Below are 26,926 nucleotides of genomic sequence, written 5' to 3'. Positions count from 1 at the left end.
TAAGCCACTTTAGGGGAGAAAGAGAAGGCAGAAGAATTTCAAACAAATGAATCAGAATTTAGAAAGTTCTGAAATCCAGAGGAAAAGTGAGACCAATCCTGATACGAGATTGAAAGCAGTCCAAGAGATGCAAGATAGTTCCCAGAAAGAAAGGTGGTTTGTAAGAAGAAACTACATGTGCTGATGTGCCGTAAAATAAATACGAGCTGCGAACATGATGGTCTCATCTTTAAAAATATGACTGTTCAGCACAAAACTTATAAATATTGCCTTGACCTGGATGGCCCAAGCTAGCCTGATTTTGTCAGATCTCAGAACCTAAACAGGATCCAGCCCTGGTTAGTACTTGGATGGGAGACCACCAAGGAATCCCAAGGTCACTATGCAGAAACAGGCAATGGCCAGGGGTGGAATTCTAGCAGGAGCTCCTTTGCATATTAGGCCACACACCCCTGATGTAGCCAATCTTCCAAGAGCTTACAAGGATCTGTTTTGTAAGCTCTTGGAGGATTGGCTGCATCAGGGAGGAGTGGTCTAATATGCAAAGGAGCTCCTGCTAGAATTCCGCTCCTGGCAATGGCAAACCACCTCTGAATGTCTCTTGCCTTGAAAGCCCCATGATGGGGGTTGGGATAAGTTGGCGGTCACTGTCCACCGCTACTTAAAGAGTTCATGTTATGAATATTTGCATACAGAACTGAGGATCAGCAGAACCAGTCGGTTCCTGCTAGAAAAGGAATAATATTTTTTTTTTAATTTTGAAATAATCTTTATTTAAGCTTAGACTTCACATACTCAGAGTGAATCACGTATTTGGGCATGACGGAGGAGATGAAGTAGAAAGCCTGCAAGTCCCTTGCGTCTGGCTCTCTTAGATGTGTGGGAGTGGCCTCGGATGAGGTTTGCAAACTGGATGCCTAGTGGAAAATGCACCTAGATCTTGAGAGGGCTTTGTTTTCCCTCTCTTTCTATGTATGTATGTATTAAATCCCTGGCTGAAATCCATCCAGCCTGGTCATAATACTATATCTGTTGTAGACATGAAGAATGGTATCATTAATTCATTTCAGTAAGCACTAACTGACTTTTCCCTCCTCTCTTCCAGGGAATTCATGGGCTAAAAGGAGAAAAGGTAAAGCATTTTTTCCTTGTTTTTCAGAAAATTCTGGAATGTACATTGTGCTTTTCAAAAAGAGATTGTACCCTGTTCGTTTCAAGATTGGTGTCTTTGAAGATGTCAATATAAATGTCACTGTTTTTTTTTTAACAGAAGGGAAATCAGATAATAGGTTTTCATAAATCTTGGAAGTGAGATTTTGTTTGTGCCTGTGTGGCAAATGTAATTAATGTTTCAGTCATCACAGATGAAACAGGAAATAGAAACGATTCCTAGGTGAAGTGTTGTTCTACCAAGAACTTTGCAACTGGCAATTTGTCATTACTCCAGAATGTTTTGTGGGAGCAAGTACTGGAAGAAAGGCTTCCTTTGAGTTATTTTCAACTAAGGGGCATATGTGATGGCAGGGTATGCATGGAAATCGGTTTGCAAGTCTGTGCTGGAAGATAGTTTTTGCCAATTTCCTAATCACCTGTTTATCAGAGACCTCGTTTTACCGACCTTGGAAGGATGGAAGATTGAGTCATCCTTGAGCCAGCTACCCGAACCCAGTTTCCGCTGGGATCGAACTCAGGTTGAAAGCAGAGCTTGGACTGCAGTACTACAGTTTACCACTCTGCACCACGGGGCTCCTACACTGGTAGGAAGTACCAGAGAGCAAAAAAAGGATTAATTAATTCTCTGTGCAAGAGAAGGATTAATCCTCATTGGATTTTGTTAAGCGGGGTCTCTGACTAAATGGGCTTTTCATGGGAAAACTTTTTGTACTGATTTGACTCACATAGGATGCTAACAGTCAGGGATTTGGGGGTGCACGGGAGGCATCCCAAATTGGGCCGGCTCAGAAAGAACCATCCCGAACTGCCCACATGCTCCCCTGCAAGCCATTCCCATCCCACCCATGAGGTGCCTTGGCATGGTCAGATGGCTGTAGTGCCCCATTCCCTTGGCGCAGTTTGGGTTTCTTTTTTTTCCATACATTTTAGTGGTCATGTGCATATGCACACTCGTGCAGCTTTTTTAAAAGGCGCCTCTCGCTTGCACACTTCCATGGCCAGATGCCAAAGAGGTGACTGGCATGCAGCTCAGAAATTTGCTACCATTTCAAAAGCAGTAGCTTTTTGAGCTGCTCTGAGGACGCTGGAGGACAGGGTGAGTACGGAACGGGGACAGATGGCAGATGTGCGCGTTTGGACGGGTTTTCCAAGTTAGTTTCTAAGGCATCTCTGAATTGCCCCTAACTGCCCGTCGGTTAGCAGCCATAATTTGTTTTCCCCTTATGTTTGTTACATACCTAGAGATGGAATTATATTTCTCCCATTTTTATAAATGATACAAAGTGTATCAGTTTTCGCTAATATTCTTCATTTCTCATATGAGATATTTGATGTTCGTTTAGGCTCTGTTACGCATTATTTCCATATCAATAGTTATTACCGTGTATCTCATTTTTGGTCTGATTTTCCAGATCATTCTTTACTTGTAGAAATGACATGATACTGTTCGACAGTCTGCCATTCCACTGGGACTGGCCTTAAGCAAGTAATTCAACCAGACTCATTGCTCTCCCCCTTTTCTTTTGCAGGGTGAATTTGGTGGAGACGGCCGAAAGGTAAGGCCTAACCTTCCAATGTTACCTGCTACTCCAGCTCTAAATTTTTGGGACAGGCCGTTTCTGATGCCCTGCTTCTTTTATTTCAGGGGGCCGGTGGCTTAGCAGGAAGGAATGGCACAGATGGACAGAAGGTAGGAAAAGTTGGGATAACTCTTTTGTGTTGGGAGTTGTACCATTTATCCTTTCAAGCGCTAGTCCGCTGCTCCTTCTGCATAGGGCAAGGGAACATGGCTGCTAAAGAAGATCACCTTGTTGCATCACTGGGCACCTCTGAACCTTCCTCAGACACCAGTCTTGAGGTTGGCGTGCTTCATCACCCTGCTCCTTGCTTTATGTAAGATAGTCGGCAAGAGACTCTGACCTGGGTGACCCAGGCTCATCAGATCTTGGAAGCTAAGCAGGGTCAGATGCTGGACTAGATAAACCAGTGCTCTCATCCAGCAGTACTCTTCTTGTGTTCTGACCAGTGTTCCCTCCAGCGGTCGCTTTGTAGAAAAATAGGTGGTGGAGCTCATCCAGGGATTGTTATGCACCTGCACCTACTATTCAATGGGCAAGGTGGGGAGGAGGAGGGGGAACCCTCAGAAAGGCTCAGGAGCTGTGCTCCTGTGAGCTCCTGCTGAATCCGAGACCTGGTTCCCTCTAAGCTGAGTTAGTGTGAGCTAGCTCACAGATTTTTAGCCTCCGGTTCACGCATTCTTTGTCTTAGCTCAGGAAGGATGACCCCAGAGCACACCAATTTATGAAGTAGCTCGCCACTTTAATGCCAGTAGCTCACAAAGTAGAATTCTTGCTCCCATGACTCTGCAGCTTAGCGAGAACATTGGTTCTGGCATTCTTGCTCTTTCAGTTTCTTATTCAGTTGCACACCCATCAGTGTGGGAAGCTGCCTCAAGTGTGCCAATTTTGGATGGAAGTAGAAATGTGTATTTTCTTTCCACTTGTCAATTTTGTGCATGGTGAAGAAGGCTAAAGAAGACCATAACCTGTTTTCTTTGCAAAATCTCCCATTGTGTGTCTCTGTGTGTTTATGTTATGCCATTTATTCACAATTTTACACTTGATATGTTTAACTGACAAACAGGTATCACTTTGACTGTCAATATTTGTGAACTCAGGGACAAGGGAGGGAGGGAGGGCAAGGAAGAGAACCATCACACAAACAGATTGGGAAAAATAGGCCGCGGCTGTATTGGATACAACCAGCGTTCCCTCTAAGCTGAGTTAGTGTGAGCTAGCTCACAGTTTTTTATCATCCAACTCACACATTGTTGTCTTAGCTCAGGTAAAAAGGCCCCAGAGCAAACTAATTTATGCAGTAGCTCACAACTTTAACGCCAGTAGCTTACAAAGTAGAATTTTTGCTCACAAGATTCCACAGTTTAGAGGAAATATTGATTACAACTGTAGGATTATTGGGGCAGCAAGGGGGTGGATCCAGCACTGTGTGACCAGCCTGCCACCCAATATAACCTCCAGCATGTCTGCTGGCAGGAAACCACAAAGTGGCAAGGCTTGGGACCCCAAATGGGTACAAGCCCCTGCATGGTTCCCTTGCCACGTGATGGTGAGAGCCAGCCAACAGCCCCTGATCTGGGCATGCCGCTGAATGGCTCCACCTCCAACACCCCTAAAGGGAATCCCCAAAATGGGGAAGGCAGGCTCACAGACACAGCTTCCTCCCACAGTGGATCTGTCCCAATGTCCAAACCACCAACCAAGCTGTGACAGAATATAGAGACCATAACAAAACAAACTGAAACACAGCCTGTAACAACCGAGACTCAAGGGGTGGGTGGGAGGGCAACTTGGAGCCAGTTGAGGGCAAGGAGCCAGTTGAGGGCAGACCAGCATCAAGCCTCCGTATGCCAGGTGGTTTTGAAGCTCCGCCCTCTCCTCTGGCCCACCTGAGGAAGAGCCTGTTGCGGCCCTGCCTTTCTTCAAAACCACTCACTGCTGGAATGGAGCTGACAGTGTGCTTCCCCTCTGCCTGCTCCCCGCCTTGGGCCACATTGTGGACCCAAATATATCCAAAGCCATATCTTCTGTCAAGTTTCCTTTAATAACACGGGCCAGAAAAAACCTGCAGTTTCCTCTTTAGTGTGTAGAAACCATAAAAGGAGACTTGAGTTTTCAACTTGAATGAGAGTTGTCACAAAATTCAGTCACATCAAGGGCTTTTTTTGTAGCAGGAATTCATTTGCATATTAGGCCACACACCCCTACTGTAGCCAATCCTCCTGGAGCTTACAGTAGGCCTAAGAGCCCTGTAAACTCTTGGAGGATTGGCTACCTCAGGGGTGTGTGGCCTAGTATGCCATGGAGTTCCTGCTACAAAAAGAAGCCCTGGTCACATCCCTAAATGTCTTCCCTGAACACCTTGGTAGAAAACAGTCCAAATAACTAATTGTGACAGGATTTTTTGTGAACAGACAGAAGGGAGGGGCTGTGGCTCAGAGGAAAAGCCTCTGCTGTGCATGCAGAAGGTCCCAGGTTCAGTCCTTGGCCTCTCCAGTTAAAAAGACGAGACGGTAGGTGATATGAAAGATGTCCGCCTGAGATTCTGAACAGCCTCTGCCAGTCTCAGTAAACAATATGGACCTCGATGGACCAGTGGTCTCATTCAGGATATGGCAGGTTCATATGTGTGTTCAAACATCTACAACTATTTCTCTAATCATATGTCTTTGTCCTCTGTTGGATTTTTCTAGGGCAAGCTTGGACGTATTGGAGCTCCTGGCTGTAAGGGCGACCCAGGGGACAGGGTAAGAACAAGCACAATGACATGTTCTCCAGCTGTGGTCTTTGACCACAGGGTCCCTCTGAATAACTGAGATGAAGTCCGATGGTAGCGGTTATTCTAACAATAAAGAGCACACAGAGTGAGCACTTTGGACCCTGTTTAAACTCAGTATGTGATGCCCCTTGAGCTTCATGGCAAGAGAAAAAGAGATGTGAACATCAAACAAGGATGGAAGGGGGTAGGGATGCCAGCCTCCAGATGGGACCTGGGGATCCTCTGGAATTACAGCTCATCTCCAGACTTACAGAGATCAGGTCCCCTAGAGCAGGGGTGGCCAATGGTAGCTCTCCAGATGTTTTTTGCCTACAACTATCAGCCCCAGCCAGCATGGCCAATGGCTGGGGCTGATGGGAGTTGTAGGCAAAAAACATCTGGAGACCTACCATTGGCCACCCCTGCCCTAGAGCAAGAGTAGCCAAACTTGCTTAATGTAAGAGGCACACAGATAAATGTCAGATGTTTGAGAGCCACAAGATACAAATGTCTGAGGGAAAGAGGAAAGGAAGGCAAATAGATGGGGAGGTGGAAAGAAAGCTACTTTAGATGGATTCTCCAACTGGCTGACTTGGCTTGGAGAAGTGATTTATAAAGACAAATGCCCTCTCCAAGCTGGCCGATGAGGCAGTGGGAGCTTTGAGAGCCACACAATATATGTGAAAGAGTGTCATGTGGCTCCCGAGCCCCAGTTTTGCCACCCTGGCCCTGGAGAAAATGGATGTTCTGGAGGGAGGACTCCATGGCCTTGTACCCCATTGAGCTCCCTGTCCTCCTCAGGCTCCATCCCCCAATCTCCAGGAGTTTCCCACAATGCAGCTGGCATCCCTAAGGTTTATTGAACCACAGGATGTCCATGTTATATTCTGTGATATCCCAGAGCCCATTCCTGCTGCTGCTGTTTTGTTTTCTGAGAATGATAGGTGGTGATTAGTGTTGTGATTGGGCTTCTGTTGAATTCCTCCTTAGGGTGCTGATGGCTATCCAGGAGAGGCGGGGGATCAAGGATCACCAGGAGATGCAGGAGTCAAGGTATGGACCATTCCTTAAAGAGATGGTTGATAGTGCCTTAGAAGCCACTCCAAACATAGTAGTGAGGGCACATGCAACTATGTGCACTATTTGTCAGAAAGAGCCGATGTGTATCTGCTTTGTATATAAAACCTGGATCCAGTATCTGGATACATGTAGGGTTTAACATACATGTTGAAGGCCGAGCACAGAAGAATAGATGCTTTCAAGCTGTGGTGCTGGAGAAGACTCTTGAGAGTTCCTGTACTGCAAGAAGATCAAATCAGTCAGTCCTAAGGGAAATCAACCCTGACTGTTCCCTGAAAGGTCAGATGCTAAAGCCGAAATTCAAATACTTTGGCCACCAAATGAGAAGGGAGCACTCATTGGAGGAGCCCCTGATGAAGACAGAAGGCAAAAGAAGAAGGGGATGGCAAACGATGAGATGACTGGACAGCGTTACTGATGTAACTAACACGAATTTGAGCAGACTTCAGAGGTTGGTGGAAGACAGGAGGGCCTGGCGTGACTTGGTCCATGGGGTCGCAAAGAGTTGGACTCGACTGTGCAACTGAACAGCAACAAAAAGGGTTTAACGTGTGTTTTCTGTCATATGCACTTCGGGTGTAATGTTAAGAATTGCACCATGCTAAAAAAAAATCTTGTATGCAATATGCATGCATTGTAGGTGCATTCACTGTATCACGTGCACAGGGCTACAGTCAATGGCAGTCAACAAAAGGGGATGGACCAAACTTCTAGAAGACAGGACTCTGAGCCCTTTGAAGCCATCAGAGCCAAATGGATAGGGTTGCTTTGCCGAACTCAGTAACCAGCAGGAGGTGAGGGGTGGGGACAGGAAGCCATGTCATAGATGTCACTATGTCACTTCCAGTTACAAACGTGGTTTTGCCATAGAGTTTCCAGCAATTCCTAGAGCCACCCTTTGTCACTTCCGGGTGACTTACTGTTGAAGAGGCTGGAAGCTATTTTTTCCTTTACTTTTCTCCTGTGGCTGCTCAGAGTAGCTGCAGGCCACGCAGAAGATCAGCAGGAGGACAGGCAAGCTTATAAACGGAGCTTCCAGATTCAGAGGCAGCACAGCTCCAGACCCCAGTTGTGGCAGAGGGTGTGGCCTCTGTGACTTTCCAGAAGCACCAGGCTGGTCAATGGGTGTTTTTACATTCAGTTTTGATCCAGAGATATTGAGTATTCAAATCGCCTGCCACTGCTCCGCTTTATTTCCGTTTTACATTTGTGGATTTGCTCTGCTCATTTTGCGGAGCTAAACTTCTGTATTGCAGCTCATGCACAGACTGCTGATGTCAGTTACAGGTACTGCAGATAGATGGTTCTGAGACATCACATTTTATCCTGAAGCCTGATTGCTACATTCTGCAGATCTTTCCAATGTTCACAGTTTCCTTATTAATCCATGATATGGATTATTGTGAGCAAAAATTAAACTTTGTGAGCTACAGTATGAGCTCTGATCAGGGCAGCCAGAATACCAGTGCTTAGTACAGGTATGTATATGATTGCTTACAGTCACCATACAAATGTAAATTGAGGCAAGTAACAAGATGAGGCAAGCAATGAGTGCTGTCAATTCTCATCCAAATTGATGGCGCCTTGTGGCTTTCGGAGGGACAGGGAGTGGGGTCTGAAAATACAGAGGAAAATTTCTACAACCATTTATTTGATAGACCTCTTGAGAAATGTCGGGATCGAAACTAGTTTCAAGAAAAACAAGGCAACAGCAGAATCAGCACCCATTTCGCCTAAACAAATGTAGATGTTTTAGGAAGCAACGATGAACATATGACGCTGCCTTCTACTGAATCAGACCCTCGGTCCATCAAAGTCAGTATTGTCTACTCAGACTGGCAGCGGCTCTCCAGGGTCTCAAGCTGAGGTTTTTCACGCCTATTTGCCTGGACCCTTTTTAGTTGAAGATGCCAGGGGTTGAACCTGGGACCTTCTGCTTACTAAGCAGATGCTCTACCACTGAGCTACCGTCCCTCCCCAATACAAGACAATTGTGAGCACATTCTGTAGTGTAAAAGGTGAGTTTCCAATGCGGAGATAGAGAGCAACAAACTGTCAGTGCAAAAACACTCAATGAGGGAAGCAGGAGGCTGGATGAGAGAGAAGGGAGCCCTGCTTGAATGCTCCGGTCACTTTTGTCCCTGTTACTCTGACATCATACTTGTGTTGTCAGGGAGCTGTCGCTACTTGGAAAGGGGGGTTTTCCTTTCTGACCTCCTTGCCTGCCTCATCTACTTCATGATGTCAAGAGGGCCTCTGATGTCATAGAGAGGTTATGTTGTCAAGGAGTGTCATTAGCTGTCTGTAATGGGAGGGGGGCTTTCCCTTCTGACCTCCTTGCCTGCCTCATCTCCTTTGTGATGTCAGCAGGGCCTCTGCTGTCATAGAGAGCGTGTGTTGTCAAGGAGTTTCACTAGCTGTCTTTACTGGGATATTGGTGGGGCGGGCCCTTTCCCTTCTGACCTCCTTGCCTGCCTCATTTCCTTTGTGATGTCGACCAAGCCCCTGATGTCATAGAGAGCATGTGTTGTCAGGGAGTTTTACTTGCTGTCTCTACTGGGAGTGGGGGGCTTTCCCTTCTGACCTCCTTGTCTGCCTCATCTACTTTGTGATGTCAATATGGCCCCTGATGTCATAGAGAGCTTGTGTTGTCAGGGAGTTTCATTAGCTGTCTCTACAGGGGGCACTTTCTCTTTTGACCACCTGCCTGCCTCATCTGCTTTGTGATGTTGACTGGGCAGCTGATGTCATAGCGCATGTGTGTTGCCAGAGGGTGTCATTAGCTGTCACTACTCAGAGCGGAGGAGGGATGTTTCCCCTTATGACCTCCTTGCCTGCCTTACCTCCTTTGTGATGTTATAGGGCCTCTGATATCATAGAGATAATCTGTTGTCAAGGAGTTTCACTAGTTGTCTCTACTGTGGGGGGGGTTCCCTTCTGACCTCCTTGCCTGCCTCATCTCCTTTGTGATGTAGATTGGGTGATTTTTTTTAAATGCATGCCATTAAAAAGCAATTCCCAGGCAGCCTTTGCCCTTCTGGGTGTCATCTCAGAGAAGGGAAGATGCAAAAAGCAGCCTCTCATAAGAAGATGAAGAAGAAGATATTGGATTTATATCCTGCCCTCCACTCCGAAGAGTCTCAGAGCGGCTCACAATCTCCTTTACCTTCCTCCCCCACAACAGACACCCTGTGAGGTAGATGAAGATATTGGATTTATATCCTGCCCTCCACTCCGAAGAGTCTCAGAGCGGCTCACAATCTCCTTTCCCTTCCTCCCCCACAACAGACACTCTGTGAGGTAGATGAAGATATTGGATTTATATCCCGCCCTCCACTCCGAAGAATCTCAGAGTGGCTCACAATCTCCTTTACCTTCCTCCCCCACAACAGGCACCCTGTGAGGTGGGTGGGGCTGAGAGGACTCTCACAGCAGCTGCCCTTCCAAGGACAACCTCTGTGAAAGCTGTGGCTGACCCAAGGCCATTCCAGCAGCTGCAAGTGGAGGAGCGGGGAATCAAACCCGGTTCTCCCAGATAAGAGTCCGCACACTTAACCACTACACCAAACCGGCTCTCCTGTCATTGAATGGGCATTCGTTGTAGCAAGATTAGAAGTCTTAAGAAGACCAGGCGAGGTCAGCTGATAAGCACTGGAGGGAAGAGAATCAGGGGGAAGCTGAACTGAGATAACTTGGGGGTAGCGGAGGGGTATAAAAATAACTCTTCTTCTCGTCTTCTTCTTGATAAGCGGGTGTCAGATGTCCAGTCTGTGAACAGCCACTGAATATTTGACACCAGAACCCAAACAGGAGGTTCAGCGAAGTGATTTAATCTGCCCTCTGGCCTGTATGTGCTGGCATGCAAAGTCATTTTCGTCTGCATGTATCTATAAATTTGGTATGGTGTGTGTGACCATTGCCCTCTGCATCTCTTTTTCAGGGTTATCCTGGCCGACCAGGCCGTAGTGGACCACCAGGACCTCCTGGAGAAAGAGGAGGCAGGGTATGCATCATTTGGGGCTTTTACATTGCTGGAATCCACAGGATATGCTCAGTAGCTGCCTCACCATTACCAAGCTCATGAGAACAGGGACTTAGGCAACTAACATAAGAGAGCCATGTTGGATCAGGCCAATGGTCCATCCAGTCCAACACTCTGTGTCACATAAGAACATAAGAGAAGCCATGTTGGATCAGGCCAATGGCCCATGCAGTCCAACACTCTGTGTCACACAGTGGCCAAAAACCCCCAAAACCAAGTACCATCAAGAGGCCCACCAGTGGGGCTAGAAGCCCTTCCACTGTGTCTCCCCAGCACCAGAATACAGAGCATCACTGCCCCAGACAGAGTTCCAACGATAAGCTGTGGCTAATAGCCACTGATGGACCTCTGCTCTGTATGCTTATCCAATCCCCTCTTGAAGCTGTCTGTGCTGGCAGCCGTCAACACCTCCTGTGGCAGTGAATTCCACGTGTTAATCACCCTTTGGATGAAGAAGGACTTCCTTTTATCCGTTCTAACATGACCAGGTAGAGCAGCATTTGAGCCCTCTAACACCCTAAGGCCAGCAGAATTTCCCAAGGTATAATCTTTCCTGAGGTAAAGCTCACGATGGCCAAGGGTAGCCCAATCCAATTAGATCTTAGAAGCTAAGCAGGGTCAGCCCTACTTGCAGGCCCGGCACTAGGGCCTCGGGTGCCCTTGCTGGCACCTGCCCCCCCCCTTCTGCCCTGCCGCTGCAGCCCCGCCCTTGGGTAGGGGAGGGCAGCAGCATGGCAGGGAGGGGAGGGAGGGCTCTGGGTGAGCCACGCCTGTGCTCTCAGAAGCAATCCGAGTCAGAGCACTTCTGAGAGCGCACTCGCAGGAATTCTCCTCCAAGGTTGGCTTCCCTTGCAAGGCAAGCTGGGCTTGGAGGAGAATGTGCCCTGCCTGGCTGCTCTCGTCTTGCTGCTGTGGTGAAAATGACTTAGTGGCTGAGTCAGGGAGAAAGCAGGAGAGGGGACCATGAATTGTGCCAAGGCCTTTGGGGATGGATTGCGTTCCTGACAATTGCCAGTGTCCAGTGCTGGCGAAGCTACAACATGGTCTTTGTTGCCCCTCCACGGATTCTGATTTCTCCTTCTGTTTGTTTTTCCCCAAAGGGACCAAAAGGAACCAATGGAGCCCCTGGTAGTCCTGGCAACAAGGGAGGCAAAGGCGGCCCTGGACCTGCTGGGCCAAAAGGAGAACCTGTAAGACTTTTGGCAGTTCCTGTTTCACTGCTTTGTTCAGAGAAGGAGATCTCAGTGCAGGCTGTGCACAGGAGGTGGCTGAGTGTCAACTCTTGGCATGGATTTAGGTTCTAATGGAGATGGTAGAACATTCTGTCTACTGGTTTCTATTCATATCCTCTAGCCTATTGTACCATAGAGTTTTCCCTCCCAAATTGCTAGAGCATCCAGGGAAACCATAGAGTTTTACCGGAAATGCCTAGAGCAGCTGGCACGTGACATTGCTGGTGTGATGACCTCACTTCCGAGTGATGTCATCGCTCCGGCAACATCGGGGGAGGTTCCCCCCGCCAGCCCAATGTAGACTGGTGGGTTGGGAACCTCCAGAGCAGGAGAACCCCTGCTTGGCCCAGGGTGCAACGTGGAAAGGTACAGCAGGGCAAAAGCATCCACGAACAACCAACAACTCTGGAAAACTTGTGCAATGATATATTCAATACAAAAACATATATGATAAATACAGTGTACAAAGTCACACCAAGCACATTCCCCAAGATACAGTCTTATCTTTCACGTGCAAAGTTCATAAATAAAGTGAATGTCCGGGGAAAACCTTCCTGAAAAGCCGAGAGCAGGGATTCCAAGAGTGGTCTTTTCCGTCGAAATAGATATATAACGATATTCCGCTGAGGCGACACAGCACAACTCCAAAATTTTAGAAGCGGCAGATTTATGAACAAAAAGCGATAAATCACTGTTACACAAAAGCAGCAGAGCACATTGGAGCGACAGGGAGGCGCTTATAACCCTGTTTCACCGGAGGCTTTAACAAGCTTCACTAATCCTTAAAGTTCATAGAAAGCATTAGCTTAATACATTTTCTGCAGAAGAAAGAGGCCGCTTCTAAAATTTCAGAGTGCGCTGTGTCGCCTCAGCGGAATACAGCTATATATCAATTTCGATGGAAAAGACCACTCTTGGAATCCCTGCTCCCAGCTTTTCAGGAAAGTTTTCCCCGGACATTCACTTTATTTATGAACTTTGCACGTGAAAGATAAGACTGTGTCTTGGGGAATGTGCTTGGTGTGACTTTGTACACTGTATTTATCATATATGTTTTTGTATTGAATATATCATTGCACAAGTTTTCCAGAGTTGTTGGTTGTTCGTGGATGCTTTTGTGCTTTTCCCCTGCTGGCCCAGGGACTTGGAAGCCCGAATTCACAGTCCTGCATGTTGTTTCCTTTCCTTTTTGCATTTCTGTGTCCAAGAAAAAGGGTGGAAGAAAAGAAGAGGGCGTCAACAGCAATCACTTCAGCTGACACAATCTGCAAAAATCCCAAAAACTCCTGCTGGCAGGGAGGGAGGATTGCTAGGTCTACTTACCCAGCTGGCAGGGTATGGGAGGGAGCCTTCTGGGTGTAGGGAGAGCAGGGCGACATTGTGTGCAATGCCATTGGTGTGGTGACATCACACCGGGCACATCGTGTGGTGGCACTCTAGCGTGTTGGTCAAAACTCTATGGTTACCATAGAGTTTTGGCCAAAATGTTAGAGGGCCACTGCGTTGATGTGCTTGGCATGATGACATCACTGCACTGATGAAGTCAACACAGGAGGGGGCTGTTTAGGGGTGGGGTTTCCCCCGCCAGCCAGCAGAAATCGGGGGAACCCCCACTCTGACCAGGGACCCTAAGGTGGGGTGTATGATTTCCCTTGTTTCTGCCATCTGGCTGCAGCTCCCATAGACACACACACACACACACACACACACACACTGTTCCCTCCAGATCAGCATGGGGGAGGAATAGGGAATGCATAGATGAATTAAGTGGGAAGGAGGAAGGATCAAAAAATCTCTTCCCTGAACTTGCTCCTTTGGTGGTTCTACAGAACCTGTCCACTGTGGTTAGGTGACCTTTCAACTAGTCTATGTCTTTCCTGCTGTGCATCTTGGGAACAGCGCCATCTAAGAGTGCATTTGTTCGCCAGGAGTGTAAGGGAGCAACAAAGACCACAATCTTAAGGTGTGACATGTTTTTCTTATCAGCAAGGTTTGTATGTGAGAGAAGCAGTGAGACAACGGGCATGTCCAGCCCATATTTTTCACTTCAGGAGACAATTTAAAACCAGGAAATATCCTTGGCTCCAGCGCTGCTGCCCCAATCAGGTCATCAGACACCTGTTCCCAGTTAAAAGCACAGCTTGTTTTAAAAATAATCAGGACTTGGATATCGTCATGGGTCTCCCACGCCACTCCTGGTTCAGCTCAGAGGCTCTGCTTTTCCATCAAGAAGTCGATTCGGCTAGAGGCCTCATCCCTACCTCATAACACACAGTTCCGTTGGGAGAACCAAGTGAGGAGAGACCAGTGAAACACCAACGAATGAACCAATGTCTGGATTTTGCTTTGACTGTTTCCTTGTTTCGCCCAAGGGCCGTCGAGGTGATCCGGGCCCAAAGGGAACCCCTGCAGGTCCTGGAACTAAAGGAGAGAGGGTAAGTTTGGCAGCTTTCCAAAGCTATGTTAGGAGTTCCCATCTCATTGACAGGGCTGAGAAAGAGAGAAATGCATCCCTGTGCATTTGGATTCCAAGTCTAGGGAGTCCCAAATGATGTGAATGCATATTGGCAGGGGTGGGCTTTTGTTAAAGGCAGGCACAATTGAACGTCTGCAACTCCAGGAGCAACTGGGCAATTATACAATTCATTAACCTCTTGTTTGTTTGCTGGGACGAGAGTGTTCTATACCATACGGTTTTAATCATGGAGTTTATGGCTATTCCTAGAGCTACCCATTGTCACTTCCAGATTGTTCTACACCACTTCCAGGCAAGGTTCCCACTGCAGTTCAACTATAAAAAACTTCCGTTATCTCTGTCTTATAGTCAGCTATATACTCCCAGTCTAGCGGCAGCTGTGCTCCCATGACTAAATGGTATAGGAGGGGATTACATGTGGAAATAGAACCACTCAGGGCTGGCCCATCCATTGGGCAGCCCTAGGTGGCTGCCTAGGGCACAGTCCTGGGGGGGTACTGAGTAGAGCCGCCTGGCTGCTGTCGCTCAGCCTCCCGGAGCTGCACTTCCAGAAGCACAGGGGAGGCTGAATGATGGCAGGTGGGCGGCACATGTGCTCTGAGGTGCAGGAATCATGCTGCACCATCACCATGGTGCTCACCCTCACTGAGGGCGAAGGTGGAAGAAGGGGTGGGGTGGGGTGGGACCTCATCTCGGGTGCCAGATGCCCTGAAGCCAGACATGGACCTATCTTTTAAAAAGGGCACAGAATGGATTTGCTGCTCATAATCTGTCACAAACAGTTGCCCAGCCTTGTGGGTGACTGCTGCTGGATACAGTTTGTGTGTCTGTTAATGAGGCATGCCCTTAATTGGACAGTCCAGGCTAGCCTGATCTTGTCAGACCTCAGAAGTGCTAAGCAGGGCTGGCCCTGGTTACTATGTGGATGGGAGACCACCGAGCAAGTTGGAGGTTGCTGTGCAGAGGCAGGCAATAGCAAGCTACCTCTGTATGTCTCTTGCCTTGAAAACCCCCGTAAAGAGTTCATAAATTGATTGCAGCTTGATGGCACTTTTCACCAGCAAACACGGCATCAAATTGTGCTACTTATAAATATCAACAAAAAAGAAATTTTCAACAGAGATGGACCCATGACCATGCGTTTTGTTATGTTTGAACTAATTTGGTTGAAATTTGACACGTTTCCAAAACTGAAATTGTGATCTCTCTGACAGTATTAGCTTTCCGCTTCTCTGGCTTTATTTTAATTCTTTATTATCACTGTACCCGCTAGGAGTTCTTAGAAACAAACATCTCATTTTTTTTTAAATATCCACTGTACTTGCTGTTATTTATAGTGTCCCTTTATTTGTTAGAAATATAACTTTTAATATGTAGACTGTTTTTTAATATATAATACTGTTTTCTGTAGTATTCAACATTTTAAGATTTATTTATGTATTTATTTTATTTGATTTTTAGCCTGTACTTCTTGTAGAACATGCTCAGAGTGGGCTGCATCATAAAAGCAATCAACAGTAAAAAAAAAAATTAAAATATATGAACAATATGAATATACAGAGAACAATAGGTACTAAAATGTCAAATTCTGCCTTACAGACATGGCCAGTTGTCCAGGTCCAGCAAGTCTTATAGCGGTGGGATGGAATGAAGGGGGGACGCCGATAACAAGTGATGTCCACTGCCTCAACTAAAAGCCTGCTGAAAAAGCTCTGTTTTACAGGCCCTGCAGAATTGAAGCAAATCCCATAGGGCCCAGATCTCCAAGGGGAGCTCATTCTACCAGGCAGGGGCCAGGGCCAAAAAGGCCCTGACCCTCATCGAGGCCAGATGGACATCTCTGGGGCCGGGTATCACCAGAAGTTGTTGAGCTGCTGATCTTAAAGACGTACGGGGCTCATACTGGGAGAGGCAGTCCCGTAGGTATGCTGGCCCCTGGCCATATAACGTTTTTAAAAACCCAAATTCTGGGGAGGTGCTATGAGTAACCATAGTAAAGATTTGGACTTCACATGCACTCTCCATCACCAAAGAAGTGTCAAAGGAGTTCCTAATATTTGATACTGTTCAGGCTCATGTGTGGAGGCCCCGCCTCCTTTCTTTGGCAAGTAAATCTAAATCACTTTTTCTTTGTTCATAGGGTGATCCTGGTCCTGAAGGTCCCCGAGGGCTCGCAGGAGAAGTTGGAAGCAAAGGAGGAAGGGTGAGGAAATATGACAGGATTCCAGCCAATTCTTCTGCTCATTCTTTTCTTCTCCAAGCAGGTGGCAGCTTACAGGAGATTTCTACACTGGCATCAGTAGGAATAGTTCCATCTTTCCAGGGGTGGAATTCTAGCAGGAGCTCCTTTGCATATTAGGCCACACAACCCTGGATGTAGCCAATCCTCCAAGAGCTTACAAGGCTCTTTTTTGTAAGTTCTTGGAGGATTGGCTACATCAGGGGTGTGTGGCCTAATGTGCAAAGGAGCTCCTGCTAGAATTCCACCCCTTCATCTTTCTCATCAGTTGAAGTTGAGTTAAGTATAGCAGTGAATCAATGAACAATTCAAAGCCAGAAGTCTGGGGGAGTACTGAACTCCATCAGTGGGGGTTAGGGTTGCCATTTGCAGATGAGAAATGCTGAAGGGCAGAAATAGTCATGCTGGCATTGCATTGACAAATAACCTCACTTCCAGCACAAAACCTGAAGCAACATTTTTGCGTCAGGGTGGTGCTCTAGGATCCCCCTCAAACTCTGTGGTTAAACTATAGAGGCTTGGGTGAATCCTAGAGTTTGCCATGATGCAAAGATGTCATTTCTGGTGACACAAGAGGCTGGCAAAAACCCTGAATTTCCCCCCTGCCAGCCTGTGAAGTTCTTCTTCTGAGTGTCATCTCCGTTGGTCCCTACCACTAAGTCAGTCTAACCATTATTCCTTGTTGACTGGAACTAGCTTCAGTTAACTACTCCACATGCAGCTGAGTTGGGATCTCAAAGGAAGGTTCAAGTTCTACAAACATGTCCTATGAAATCACAGCTGGCAAAGGTAGCTGAACTGGCAATGTGAGAGCACAGTAGCCAGTACAGACATCCTAGTAATTCAGACAAGTAACATTCATATGCTATGATATTTCTTGATATTTTCCCAACGTGGTCCTGAATTAATCGGATCAGTAAGCAGGGGTGGAATTCTAGCAGGAGCTCCTTTGCATATTAGGCCACACACCCCTGGATGTAGCCAATCCTCCAAGAGCTTCCAAGGCTCTTTTTTTGCAAGCTCTTGGAGGATTGGCTACATCAGGGTGTGTGGCCTAATACGAAATGGAGCTCCTGCTAGAATTCCACCCCTGTCAGCAGGGTAGCTATAACAAACCCTACAGATGCTAGCACTTCCTAGCTACATCTTCGAGTACATCATCCTCTTTAACTCCGTCTTCATTTCTTTTTTTCACAGGGGGAACGGGGGCTGCCTGGCCCACGAGGATCACAAGGGAATGTGGGAGAGCCGGGCAAACCTGTAAGTTTCATCCGAATCCATCTGGATGTATCAACATTCTCTCCTCGAACCTGAATCAGAAAACCATGTATTTTATCATCCCAGCTTTTCTGGCGGCCACCAAATTATTCAGTGTCCAACAGCATTTTGGATTTAAATTCTTTGCTCCCTTCTCCCATCCTGAGTATTCTGGGAGTCAGTTCACCAGGGGAAGTCCTTGCTGTGTTCTCCCAGATATCTGCAATGTTATTATTAGTTTATTTATATTCCACCCATTCCCCTGTTTGGGGGCTCAGAGCGGAGTACATCATAAATAGTAATAAAATCACAGTAAAATCACAATAGCATCATAATAAAACTAATTGCAACATTTAGTGACAGTACAATAGGATAGTCCAGCAAGATGGCCTAACAGAATAGTATGGCAGAATGGTACTACAGAACAGAGAAGAATCTCACGATCGTTGAGCTGGCAGTAAATGTGAAAATTGTGAAAATTGGCAGTAAATGTTACCTGTGAACAGGAGACTCCTGTCCAGGGCTTTTTTTGTAGCAGGAACACCTTTGCATAATAGGCCACACACCCCTGATGTAGCCAATCCTCCTGGAGCTTACAGTAGGCCCTGTACTAAGAGCCCTGGAAGCTCTTGGAGGATTGGCTACATCAGAGGGGTGTAGCCTAATATGCAAAGGAGTTCCTGCTACAAAAAGAAACCCTGCTCCTGTCTGAGCAACTTTCTCATTGAAGAGTCTGTAGGAGAAAAATGCAAATCAGTAAACAGGGGACCAGTTCTTGGAGACCAGTGAACACTTCCACACTCATGTGCTCACTACTTTCTTCACTTTCTCCTACTCAATTGCAGGGCTCTCGAGGGGATTCTGGTGATGCAGGTCCAAGAGGCGACTCAGGCCTTCCCGGACCAAAGGTAACGTGGACCCGAATGTCAGCACAAGCCTGCTTTAATGGAGGATCTCTTTTTTCCCTCCTCATGCACTTTAGACTATGTGGAGGAGAGATCTACCATGGTGGCTAGCCATGGTGACCAAAGGGAACACCTTTATCTAGAGGCAGCAAACCTATGTGTTAAATAGTGGGTTCGATGCATGAGGAGACTGCTAGCAGTGAATCAAAGCTCTTTTATTGTGATTACAGCGTGGTAATAAGCAGGGGTCGTTTTGCAGAGAAAGAGGCGGTGGAGCTCATTAGCATAACTCATTAGCATATGCCATGCCCCCCCCAGCCAAAAACAACCCGATGCAAGAAAGGAGAGCCCTGGGCGAGCGTGGCCTGCTTGGGCTGGCTCAAGATCCAGCCAGCCCAAGCAGGCCTCGCTCACCTGGGGCTCTCCTGGGCCGCCCTCCCCCCAGTCAAAAGGCCAGCAAGCCACCCCCCCCCCAAAAAAAATCACATAAGAAGTGGAGAAAGGGTGGTGTGGGCTTCTCCAGGGGTTAATAAGGGCTGCTGGGGGTGTAGCAAAGCTCCTGGTGGCTGACTGGCTGCCCGCTCTCCTAATCCAGGGATTGTTATGCAGTTGCACCTACTATTCATTGGACAAGGTAGGTGGGGAGGAAGAGCGGGAACCCTCAGAAAGGTTCAGGAGCTGCACTCCTGTGAGCTCCTGCTGAATCTGAGGCCTGGTAATAAGCAGACTAAGACAGCTAAACAGGGCCAACTATATACACACCAAAGTCCCCACGCTAGAATGCCATTGGTTCATTTGAACCAGCAGGGGGCTGGTGATTGGACTGGGGAAGCAGAGATTTGAATCCTGCTTCCCATTGTTCCCAAGTCCCCAAGCTCGGTCCTAAAGGCTCCAATGAGCCAGGCAGGAACTGTCACTCCGCATGAAACACAAAGTCCACATACACAACACTATGAATCCCAGTGCTTGGTCTCCATGCCCTGTTTGTTGGCCCTCGAGGACAACTGGTTGGCCACCATGTGAGACAGGATGCTGGACTAGACAAACCACTGGTTTGATCCAGCAGGGTTCTTCTTATGTTCCCTTTTTTAACCACCTGATTTAAGTCTTTGGTATTCTGCAGCTGCTGTATACATTGTGGCTTATTAATTGTGCTCTACAGCAAATCCATGGCCATTTTAGGCCAATATGGAGCAATAAATGGGAGCCTCTGGTATGCTACATTTTCTTTGAAGGGTCAGGTCTTATTTTTTTTCTCTTTACTCCAGGGAGATTTTAATATGATTTAAACATGGATTTTAATATGATTTAAAACACCGGGTCCACGCATTGAGTTGAAATGGGAAGCAGAGGCCAGGTCTGCCCATTGACATGCTCTTGTTGTCCTGTTTTTAACCACCTGAATTAAGTTCTTGGTGTTCCGCAGCTGCTTCATACATGTTTTCCATAATGGCTTATTAATTGTGCCCTACAACAGATACATGGCTAGTTTTGTCAATAAATGGGAGCCTCTGGCACACTACATTTTCTCTGAAGAGTCAGCTCATTCTTTTTGCTTTTTTGTTTTACTCCAGGGAGACCGAGGAAGACCTGGCTTTAACTATCCTGGCACCAGAGGACTCCCGGTAGGTTTCTTTTACATGCTATATTTCAGCTTGCACGGAAAGCTTCCACAGCAACTGAAGCACACTGGCCAACAGAAGGAAAGCCGTCTTGTAGACTGTGACCCAGCAAGCCACTGAAAGAGAGTGAGCTCATCTGGTGTACTTAGTACAGATAAGGTTCCAGATTTTGTCCTCCACTGTTTCCATTTTCCTTTTGCCCATGAGGCATAAGAGCTGCAGTTGGGGTACCTAGACACCCCCAGCTTATGTAGATGTTTCGTTTGTCCTCTCCATCAAGACCAGCTCTGCTCCTTGGTAGAGGCTGAGAAAAGCTGTTCAACTATTGGGTCATTTGAATCACATGCCAGAAAGGTCCTGTTTGGGAACAAACATCATAATCACCACACCGTATAGCCTCTTTCACTCATCCCTGATAAATTGCTACAGGCTGTGTAACAATTTATCAGTGGCCACTGAAGAAGACTTTAGAGGCAGAAATGCCACTGGTTATGTTTCGTTTGACATTCTTATGTGTATTATTTATAATCCTGTTCATGATTTTTTTTCAGCAAAAGGGGAGATGGGAATAAACCACACTGTGTTAACTGACAAATGTACAAAATAAGCTGAACTATGTTTTTTCAATGTTAAGTTTCCTGACTACCTTTCCTATGAGTATTTTTATTCTGTTTGTTAGTCATACACTTGAAGAATGTTCAGTCAGCAGAATAGTGCAGAGTGCAGGGACCCACCTCCCATAGAGGGTTAACTAGCCAAGGGTGTCTCACATTACAGCTCTGACTTGCCAGCCTTTGGGGCCTCATCCTTGCACGTGAAGTTTGCCATTATTTTCAAGCTTGTCACATTCTACATTGGTCGTCACTGCCCCGAATAATTTGGTGACGTTTGCAAATGTAGCATCTTTTACAGTCCTCTCCTGATTCCAGATCATTTATGAACCAGCCAAATAGCACCAGTTCAAAACCAATCCCATCTCAGTGGTAGAGCATCTGCTTGGTAAGCAGAAGATCCCAGATTCAGTCCCAACTAAAAAGGGTCCAGGCAAATAGGCATGAAAAACCTCAGCTTGAGACCCTGGAGAGCCGCAGCCAGTCTGAGTGGACAATACTGACTTTGATGGACGCAGGGTCTGATTCAGTAGAAGGCAGCTTCATATGTTCAAGCCTCCATAAAAATCCATTATGAAAATTGTAAATTTATTCCTCTCTTCTGCTTCCTGTTGTTTCACCAGATACTATTCTGTGTAAGAGGACATGTCCCCTTATTCCATGAGTTCTGTCTATTCACGAGCCTTTTGGTGTTACCTCAGAGTAGGCTCATGGCCACACAAAAGTAAACTCTAACTAGCTTTTCTTTGTTCTCAGGGTGAAAAGGGCGAGAAAGGTGTACAAGGATTGGAGGTAGAGTATGATATATTTGTCTGTTTCTTCAGCTGAAAATTATGATAACAAATGATGTTCTTCAATGAGTAGCTGATAAACTTCTCTGTACAGCCCTCAAACTCGAAAGCCAGTTTGGTGTAGTGGTTAAGTGTGCGGACTCTTATCTGGGAGAACTGGATTTGGTTCCCCACTCCTTCACTTGTACCTGCTGGAATGGCCTTGGGTTAGCCATGGCTATCGCAGGAGTTGTCCTTGAAAGGGCAGCTGCTGTGAGAGCCTTCTCAGCCCCACCCATTTCACAGGGTGTCTGTTGTGGGGGCAGAAGATATAGGAGATTGTAAGCCGCTCTGAGTCTCTGATTCAAGGAGAAGGGCGGGGTATAAATCTGCAATTCTTCTTCTCATGGGAGTGCATACAATGCTTGCAGGACTGCTTCTTAGACCAGGGGTACCCAGCCATTCTGAGCCTGTGGGCACCTTTGGAATTCTGACACAGGTGGCGCACATAATCACAAAATGGCTGCCACAAGAGGCCAAGCCAACCACAAAATGGCTGCCATCAGATGCCGAGCCAACCACACATAGGAAGTAAGTACAGGGGAGGAGGGGGATATGTTTTTTTAAAAAATACACTGGGAAAGAGGAGTGAGACAGTAAAACCAATTCTGTGGGGGCAGCTGCTGCTGAAACATTATTTTAATCTGCCCAGCCGACCAGATCTCCAGTGGATAGTCATAAGATCTGCAGGGCAAGTGCCCCACTTGGCCACACCTACTTTCTAAAAAAAGTTGGTGAGTGCCATGAAAGTTGTCAGTAGGTGTCATGGTGCCCATGGGCACAATGTTGGGACCCCAGACTTAGACTGTACTCATGCTAGTTCTGTTAGAAAGATTCCCACAACTACTGTGATATTCAATAAACCAGCATTGGCATGGATTGTGCCATCAACATAAATGACCTTTTCCCTCCATCACCAAATTGGAGAGTCAGTTTGGTGTAGTGGTTAAGTGTGCTGACTCTTATCTGGGAAAACAGGGTTTGATTCCCCACTCCTCCACTTGCAGCTGCTGGAATGGCCTTGGGTCAGCCATAGCTTTCACAGCAGTTGCCCTTGAAAGGGCAGTTTCTGAGAAAGCTCTCTCAGCCCTACCTTACAGGGTGTCTGTTGTGGGGGAGGAAGATAAAGGAGATTGTAAGCTGCTCTGAGACTCTGATTCAGAGAGAAGGGCGGGGTATAAATCTACAGTCTTCTTCTTCTTCTTCTTCATGAAAAGTTACCTTCTCCATCCAATACACTTGGTGTATCTCCAATTTGCTTGACCCTATTAATGTAGAAGCACCAAGAACAGACCCATGGAAATGTCCCTCGATGAGTGAAAGGAAACAATGTGGTGGTTTGACACAGAGGAGCGTGGGGAGCAGAAAATAAAACCCAGAGACATCCTAACTCTTGATACCATTTTTTGAAACAGGGCGGAAGAGGCGACTTTGGACTAAAAGGCCCTCCAGGTTCAAAAGGCGAGAAAGGTGAACCTGTAAGTAGATCCTTTTACAATCCCATTATTTGTTGTAGACAGTAAGGCAGTATCAACCTTTGATGAGGCTGAGTGCCATCTAGACCTCATGGACATTTTTTGTATATGCAAAAGGCATTGATAGCTGCTTCCCAGTTCATGTTGCCATGCACCTCTCTTTGTTTGCACATGAGGGAGGGAGGGGGTTCAATGGTGCAAGTGACCCTTCATCTCAGAATATATCCCAAAGTCAGGGCTTTTATTGTAGCAGGAACTCCTTTGCATATTAGGCCACACACCCCTGATGTAGCCAATCATCCTGGAGCTTACAGTAGGCCCTGTACTAAGAGCCCTGTCAGCTCTTGGAGGATTGGCTACATCAGAGGTATACAGCCTAATAGGCAAAGGAGTCCCTGCTACACAAAAAGCCACGTCCAAAGGAAAAGACTGCATGAAGCCATTCCACTTGTCAGGAATTTGGCTCAAGATTACTCTGGAAAACAAGAGAATACCCCCATGTCTCCCACAGACATTTCTCCTTCCCACATGGATTTTGAATTGCTTTGGGACAGTTGATTCAGAAGGCACCAGTGTTACACAAATAAGGTTCACACGTCTTTATGAACATGAGTCTGTAGGAAATCTGGGCATGCCCTGTTCCAGACTGGCTTACGATGGTGTCTAAAGACCTGTGCAGTCACACATTGTGCTGGCTACAAAAAATATTGTTATCGCACATCCACCCCCAACAGTATTTTGAGCCGCCCTTCTTCACCCAATCTTACTTTTAACCCTTTCTAGGTCCTAAGATTGAGAAGCATTTCTGATCCTGTTTATTATTTGCTGGCTTTGTTTTAAAGGTTAAAAGTTGTTTACTCTCCCCTCAGTGGAGACAACAGACTTACCACCAGCAGGGCTTTTTTTGTAGAAAAAGCCCAGCAAGAATTCATTTGCCTATTAGGCCACACACCCTGACATCACCATTGTTTGCGCAGGGCTTTTTTTGCAGAAAAGGCCCAGCAGGAACTCATTTGCATATTAGGCCACACCCCCTGACATCACCATTGTTCACGCTGGGCTTTTTGTAGAAAAGGCCCCGCAGGATCTTATTTGCATGTTAGGCCACACACCCTGACATCACCATTGTTTACCCTGGGCTTTTGTAGAAAAAGCCCAGCAGGAACTCATTTGCATATTAGGTCACACACCCCTGACACCAAGCCAGCTGTAAGTGCGTTCCTGTGAGTTCCTGCTAAAAAGGGGGGGGGGGGCTGTTTACCAGTAAAAGTCTTCCATTTAGTCTATGTTTCCAGTATTTACAGACTAGCCGGGGGGGGTTGTAGCAGGAACTCCTTTGCATGTTAGACCACACCCCTCTTATGTAGCCAATCCTCCAAGAGGGCCTGTTTAAGGTGTTGGAGGATTCACTACATCAGGGGTGTGTGGCCTAATATGCAAAGGAGTTCCTGCTAAAAAAAAAAAGCCCTGTAGTCTATTAAATGAAAGGGGTGCCTGACCCAACTCACAGATATGCGTGAACTGGGGAACTCACCTTAAAAGCATTCTGTTGCTCCATTGGACTCTAGAACACTGTGAGATGTCACCACTTTGAGGACAGGCCAAGAATGAGAGAGGCAAACATTTTCCTTCTCTTTCTTCGTTATTAATTTTGTTTTATTGTGTTTATGGATTCTATGAGTTGCCTTAGAATCACAGAGTCAGAAGATACCTCCAGAGTCATCTAGTCCAACCCCCTGCACAATGCAGGAAATTCACAAATTCCTTCCACACACATGGCCAGTGATCCCTGTTCCATGCCCAGAAGTTGTCAAAAAAAAAAGAAAAAACCCTCCAGAATCCCTTGGAGAAAAGGCCTGGAGAAAAACATTTCCTTCGGCATGTAAAAAGGAGCAAGAAGAACTAAGCACTGAAGCAACCCTTACTGCCCTCCCTCTCATGATCTGCCTAAGTTCACAGAATCAGCATGGCTGTCAGATGGCCATCTAGCATCTGTTTAAAAGGAAATCCCACCACCTTGTGAGGAACCGCTAAGGAACTGCTCTAGCTGTCAGGAAGTTCTTCCTAATGTTTAACCAAAAACTCTTTTGGTTTAATTTCAAACCATGGGTCCTACCTTCTGGGGCAACAGAAAACAATTCTTCTGTATGACAGCCCTTCAAGTACTTGAAGATGGTGGTCATATCACAATCATCTCCTCTCTAGGCTAAACATACCCAGCTCCTTCAACCTTTCCTCATCGGACTTGGTCTCTAGACCCCTCGCCATCTTCGTTGCCCTTCTCTGGACACTTTCCAGCTTGCCTATATCCTTCTAAATTGTGGCACCCAAAACTGAACACAATACTTTAGGTGAGATAACCATCACTTCACAAGATCTGGAAACTATACTTCTGTTCAGGCCTCAGGTTCAGTGGGAGCTCACAGGAGCATAGCTCCTGCACCTTTCTGAGAGTTCCACCTCCTTGTCCATTGAATAGTATGTGCAGCTGGATGAGCTCCACCACCTATTTTTCTACAAAATGACTGCTACTTCTGTTGATACAGCCCCAAATCGCATTTGCCTGTTGAACTACCACATCACACTGCTGATATGTTCAGTTTATGGTCCACTAAGACCCCTAGATCCCTTTTTACACCTACTACTGCCAAGACACACTGTGTGCATGTGCACAAAAGCTTAAACCCAGAATAAAACTTTGTTGGTCTTTAAAGGTGCCACTGGACTCAAACTTTGTTTGATTGTTTGTGCCCTTGGGCTCAAACCAACATGGCTATCCACTTGAATATACCTACCTGTTAAACTTTAAGGAAACTCAAAATAAAACAAAGCTATTCAACTCGACGGTGTGCCTCTGTCAGCGGCGCACAGGGTTAGGAGCCTGGGGGTGCTACTGGAGCTTACTCTAACTATGGAGGCCCAGATAGCAGCCACTGCCAAGTCCGCATTTTTTCATCTTAGGCGGGCAAGGCAGTTGGCCCCTTTCCTGGAGGACGGCGACCTGGCAACAGTGATCCATGCAACGGTCACCTCGAGGCTGGACTACTGCAATGCCCTCTACATGGGGCTGCCCCTGTGCCGAACCCGGAAGTTGCAGCTAGTGCAGAATGCCGCTGCCTGGCTGTTGTTAGGGCTCCCTAGACGGGAGCATATTCAGCCGGGGCTTCAGGAACTGCACTGGCTGCCGATAACATACCGAGTTCGGTACAAGGTGCTGGTTATGACCTTTAAAGCCCTTTATGGTCTGGGACCTGCCTACCTTAGGGACTGTCTCTCCCCACATGTTCCCCAGAGAGTGCTGAGGTCGGGGTCTCAGAACCTCCTTACAATCCCTGGGCCAAAGGAGGCCCGTCTGAAAGCGACCAGGGACAGGGCCTTCTCGATTGCAGCTCCCTGTTGGTGGAATCAGCTCCCGGAGGAGGTGAGGGCCCTGCGGAACCTTGAACAGTTCCGCAGGGCCTGTAAAACAACCCTCTTCCGGTTGGCATATAATTAATTGTGATCGGAATGCCTGAATATTAAATCTCGAACATCAGATTATTGAATACTGGAAAATTTGAAAGACTGATTTAAGGAAAGGTAGCATAGTGTATATCGATGTGAGTTTTATGTATTTTTAGGTTTTTGTGTATTTTATTGTATAATTATT

At 46.8% G+C, this 26,926-nt stretch overlaps 1 protein-coding gene across 2 annotated transcripts in view; it reads left to right on the top strand.

Annotated features, from left to right (window-relative positions):
- The window catches only part of COL6A2 (collagen type VI alpha 2 chain), a 79,968-nt gene that overhangs the window by 26,906 nt on the left and 26,136 nt on the right, over nt 1–26,926 (top strand). For both annotated transcript variants that reach the window (XM_060232143.1, XM_060232151.1), the window contains exons 8-21: nt 1,106–1,132; nt 2,703–2,729; nt 2,819–2,863; nt 5,444–5,497; nt 6,499–6,561; nt 10,529–10,591; nt 11,731–11,820; nt 14,235–14,297; nt 16,479–16,541; nt 17,775–17,837; nt 18,680–18,742; nt 20,314–20,364; nt 21,729–21,764; nt 23,218–23,280. In XM_060232143.1, the coding sequence (XP_060088126.1) occupies nt 1,106–1,132; nt 2,703–2,729; nt 2,819–2,863; nt 5,444–5,497; nt 6,499–6,561; nt 10,529–10,591; nt 11,731–11,820; nt 14,235–14,297; nt 16,479–16,541; nt 17,775–17,837; nt 18,680–18,742; nt 20,314–20,364; nt 21,729–21,764; nt 23,218–23,280 (771 nt within the window). The remainder of the gene's footprint in view (nt 1–1,105; nt 1,133–2,702; nt 2,730–2,818; nt 2,864–5,443; nt 5,498–6,498; nt 6,562–10,528; nt 10,592–11,730; nt 11,821–14,234; nt 14,298–16,478; nt 16,542–17,774; nt 17,838–18,679; nt 18,743–20,313; nt 20,365–21,728; nt 21,765–23,217; nt 23,281–26,926) is intronic.

Source organism: Heteronotia binoei, chromosome 1, assembly GCF_032191835.1.
Source record: "Heteronotia binoei isolate CCM8104 ecotype False Entrance Well chromosome 1, APGP_CSIRO_Hbin_v1, whole genome shotgun sequence".
Classification (NCBI taxonomy): domain Eukaryota; kingdom Metazoa; phylum Chordata; class Lepidosauria; order Squamata; family Gekkonidae; genus Heteronotia; species Heteronotia binoei.
This window is presented reverse-complemented; position numbering and strand designations above follow the sequence as displayed.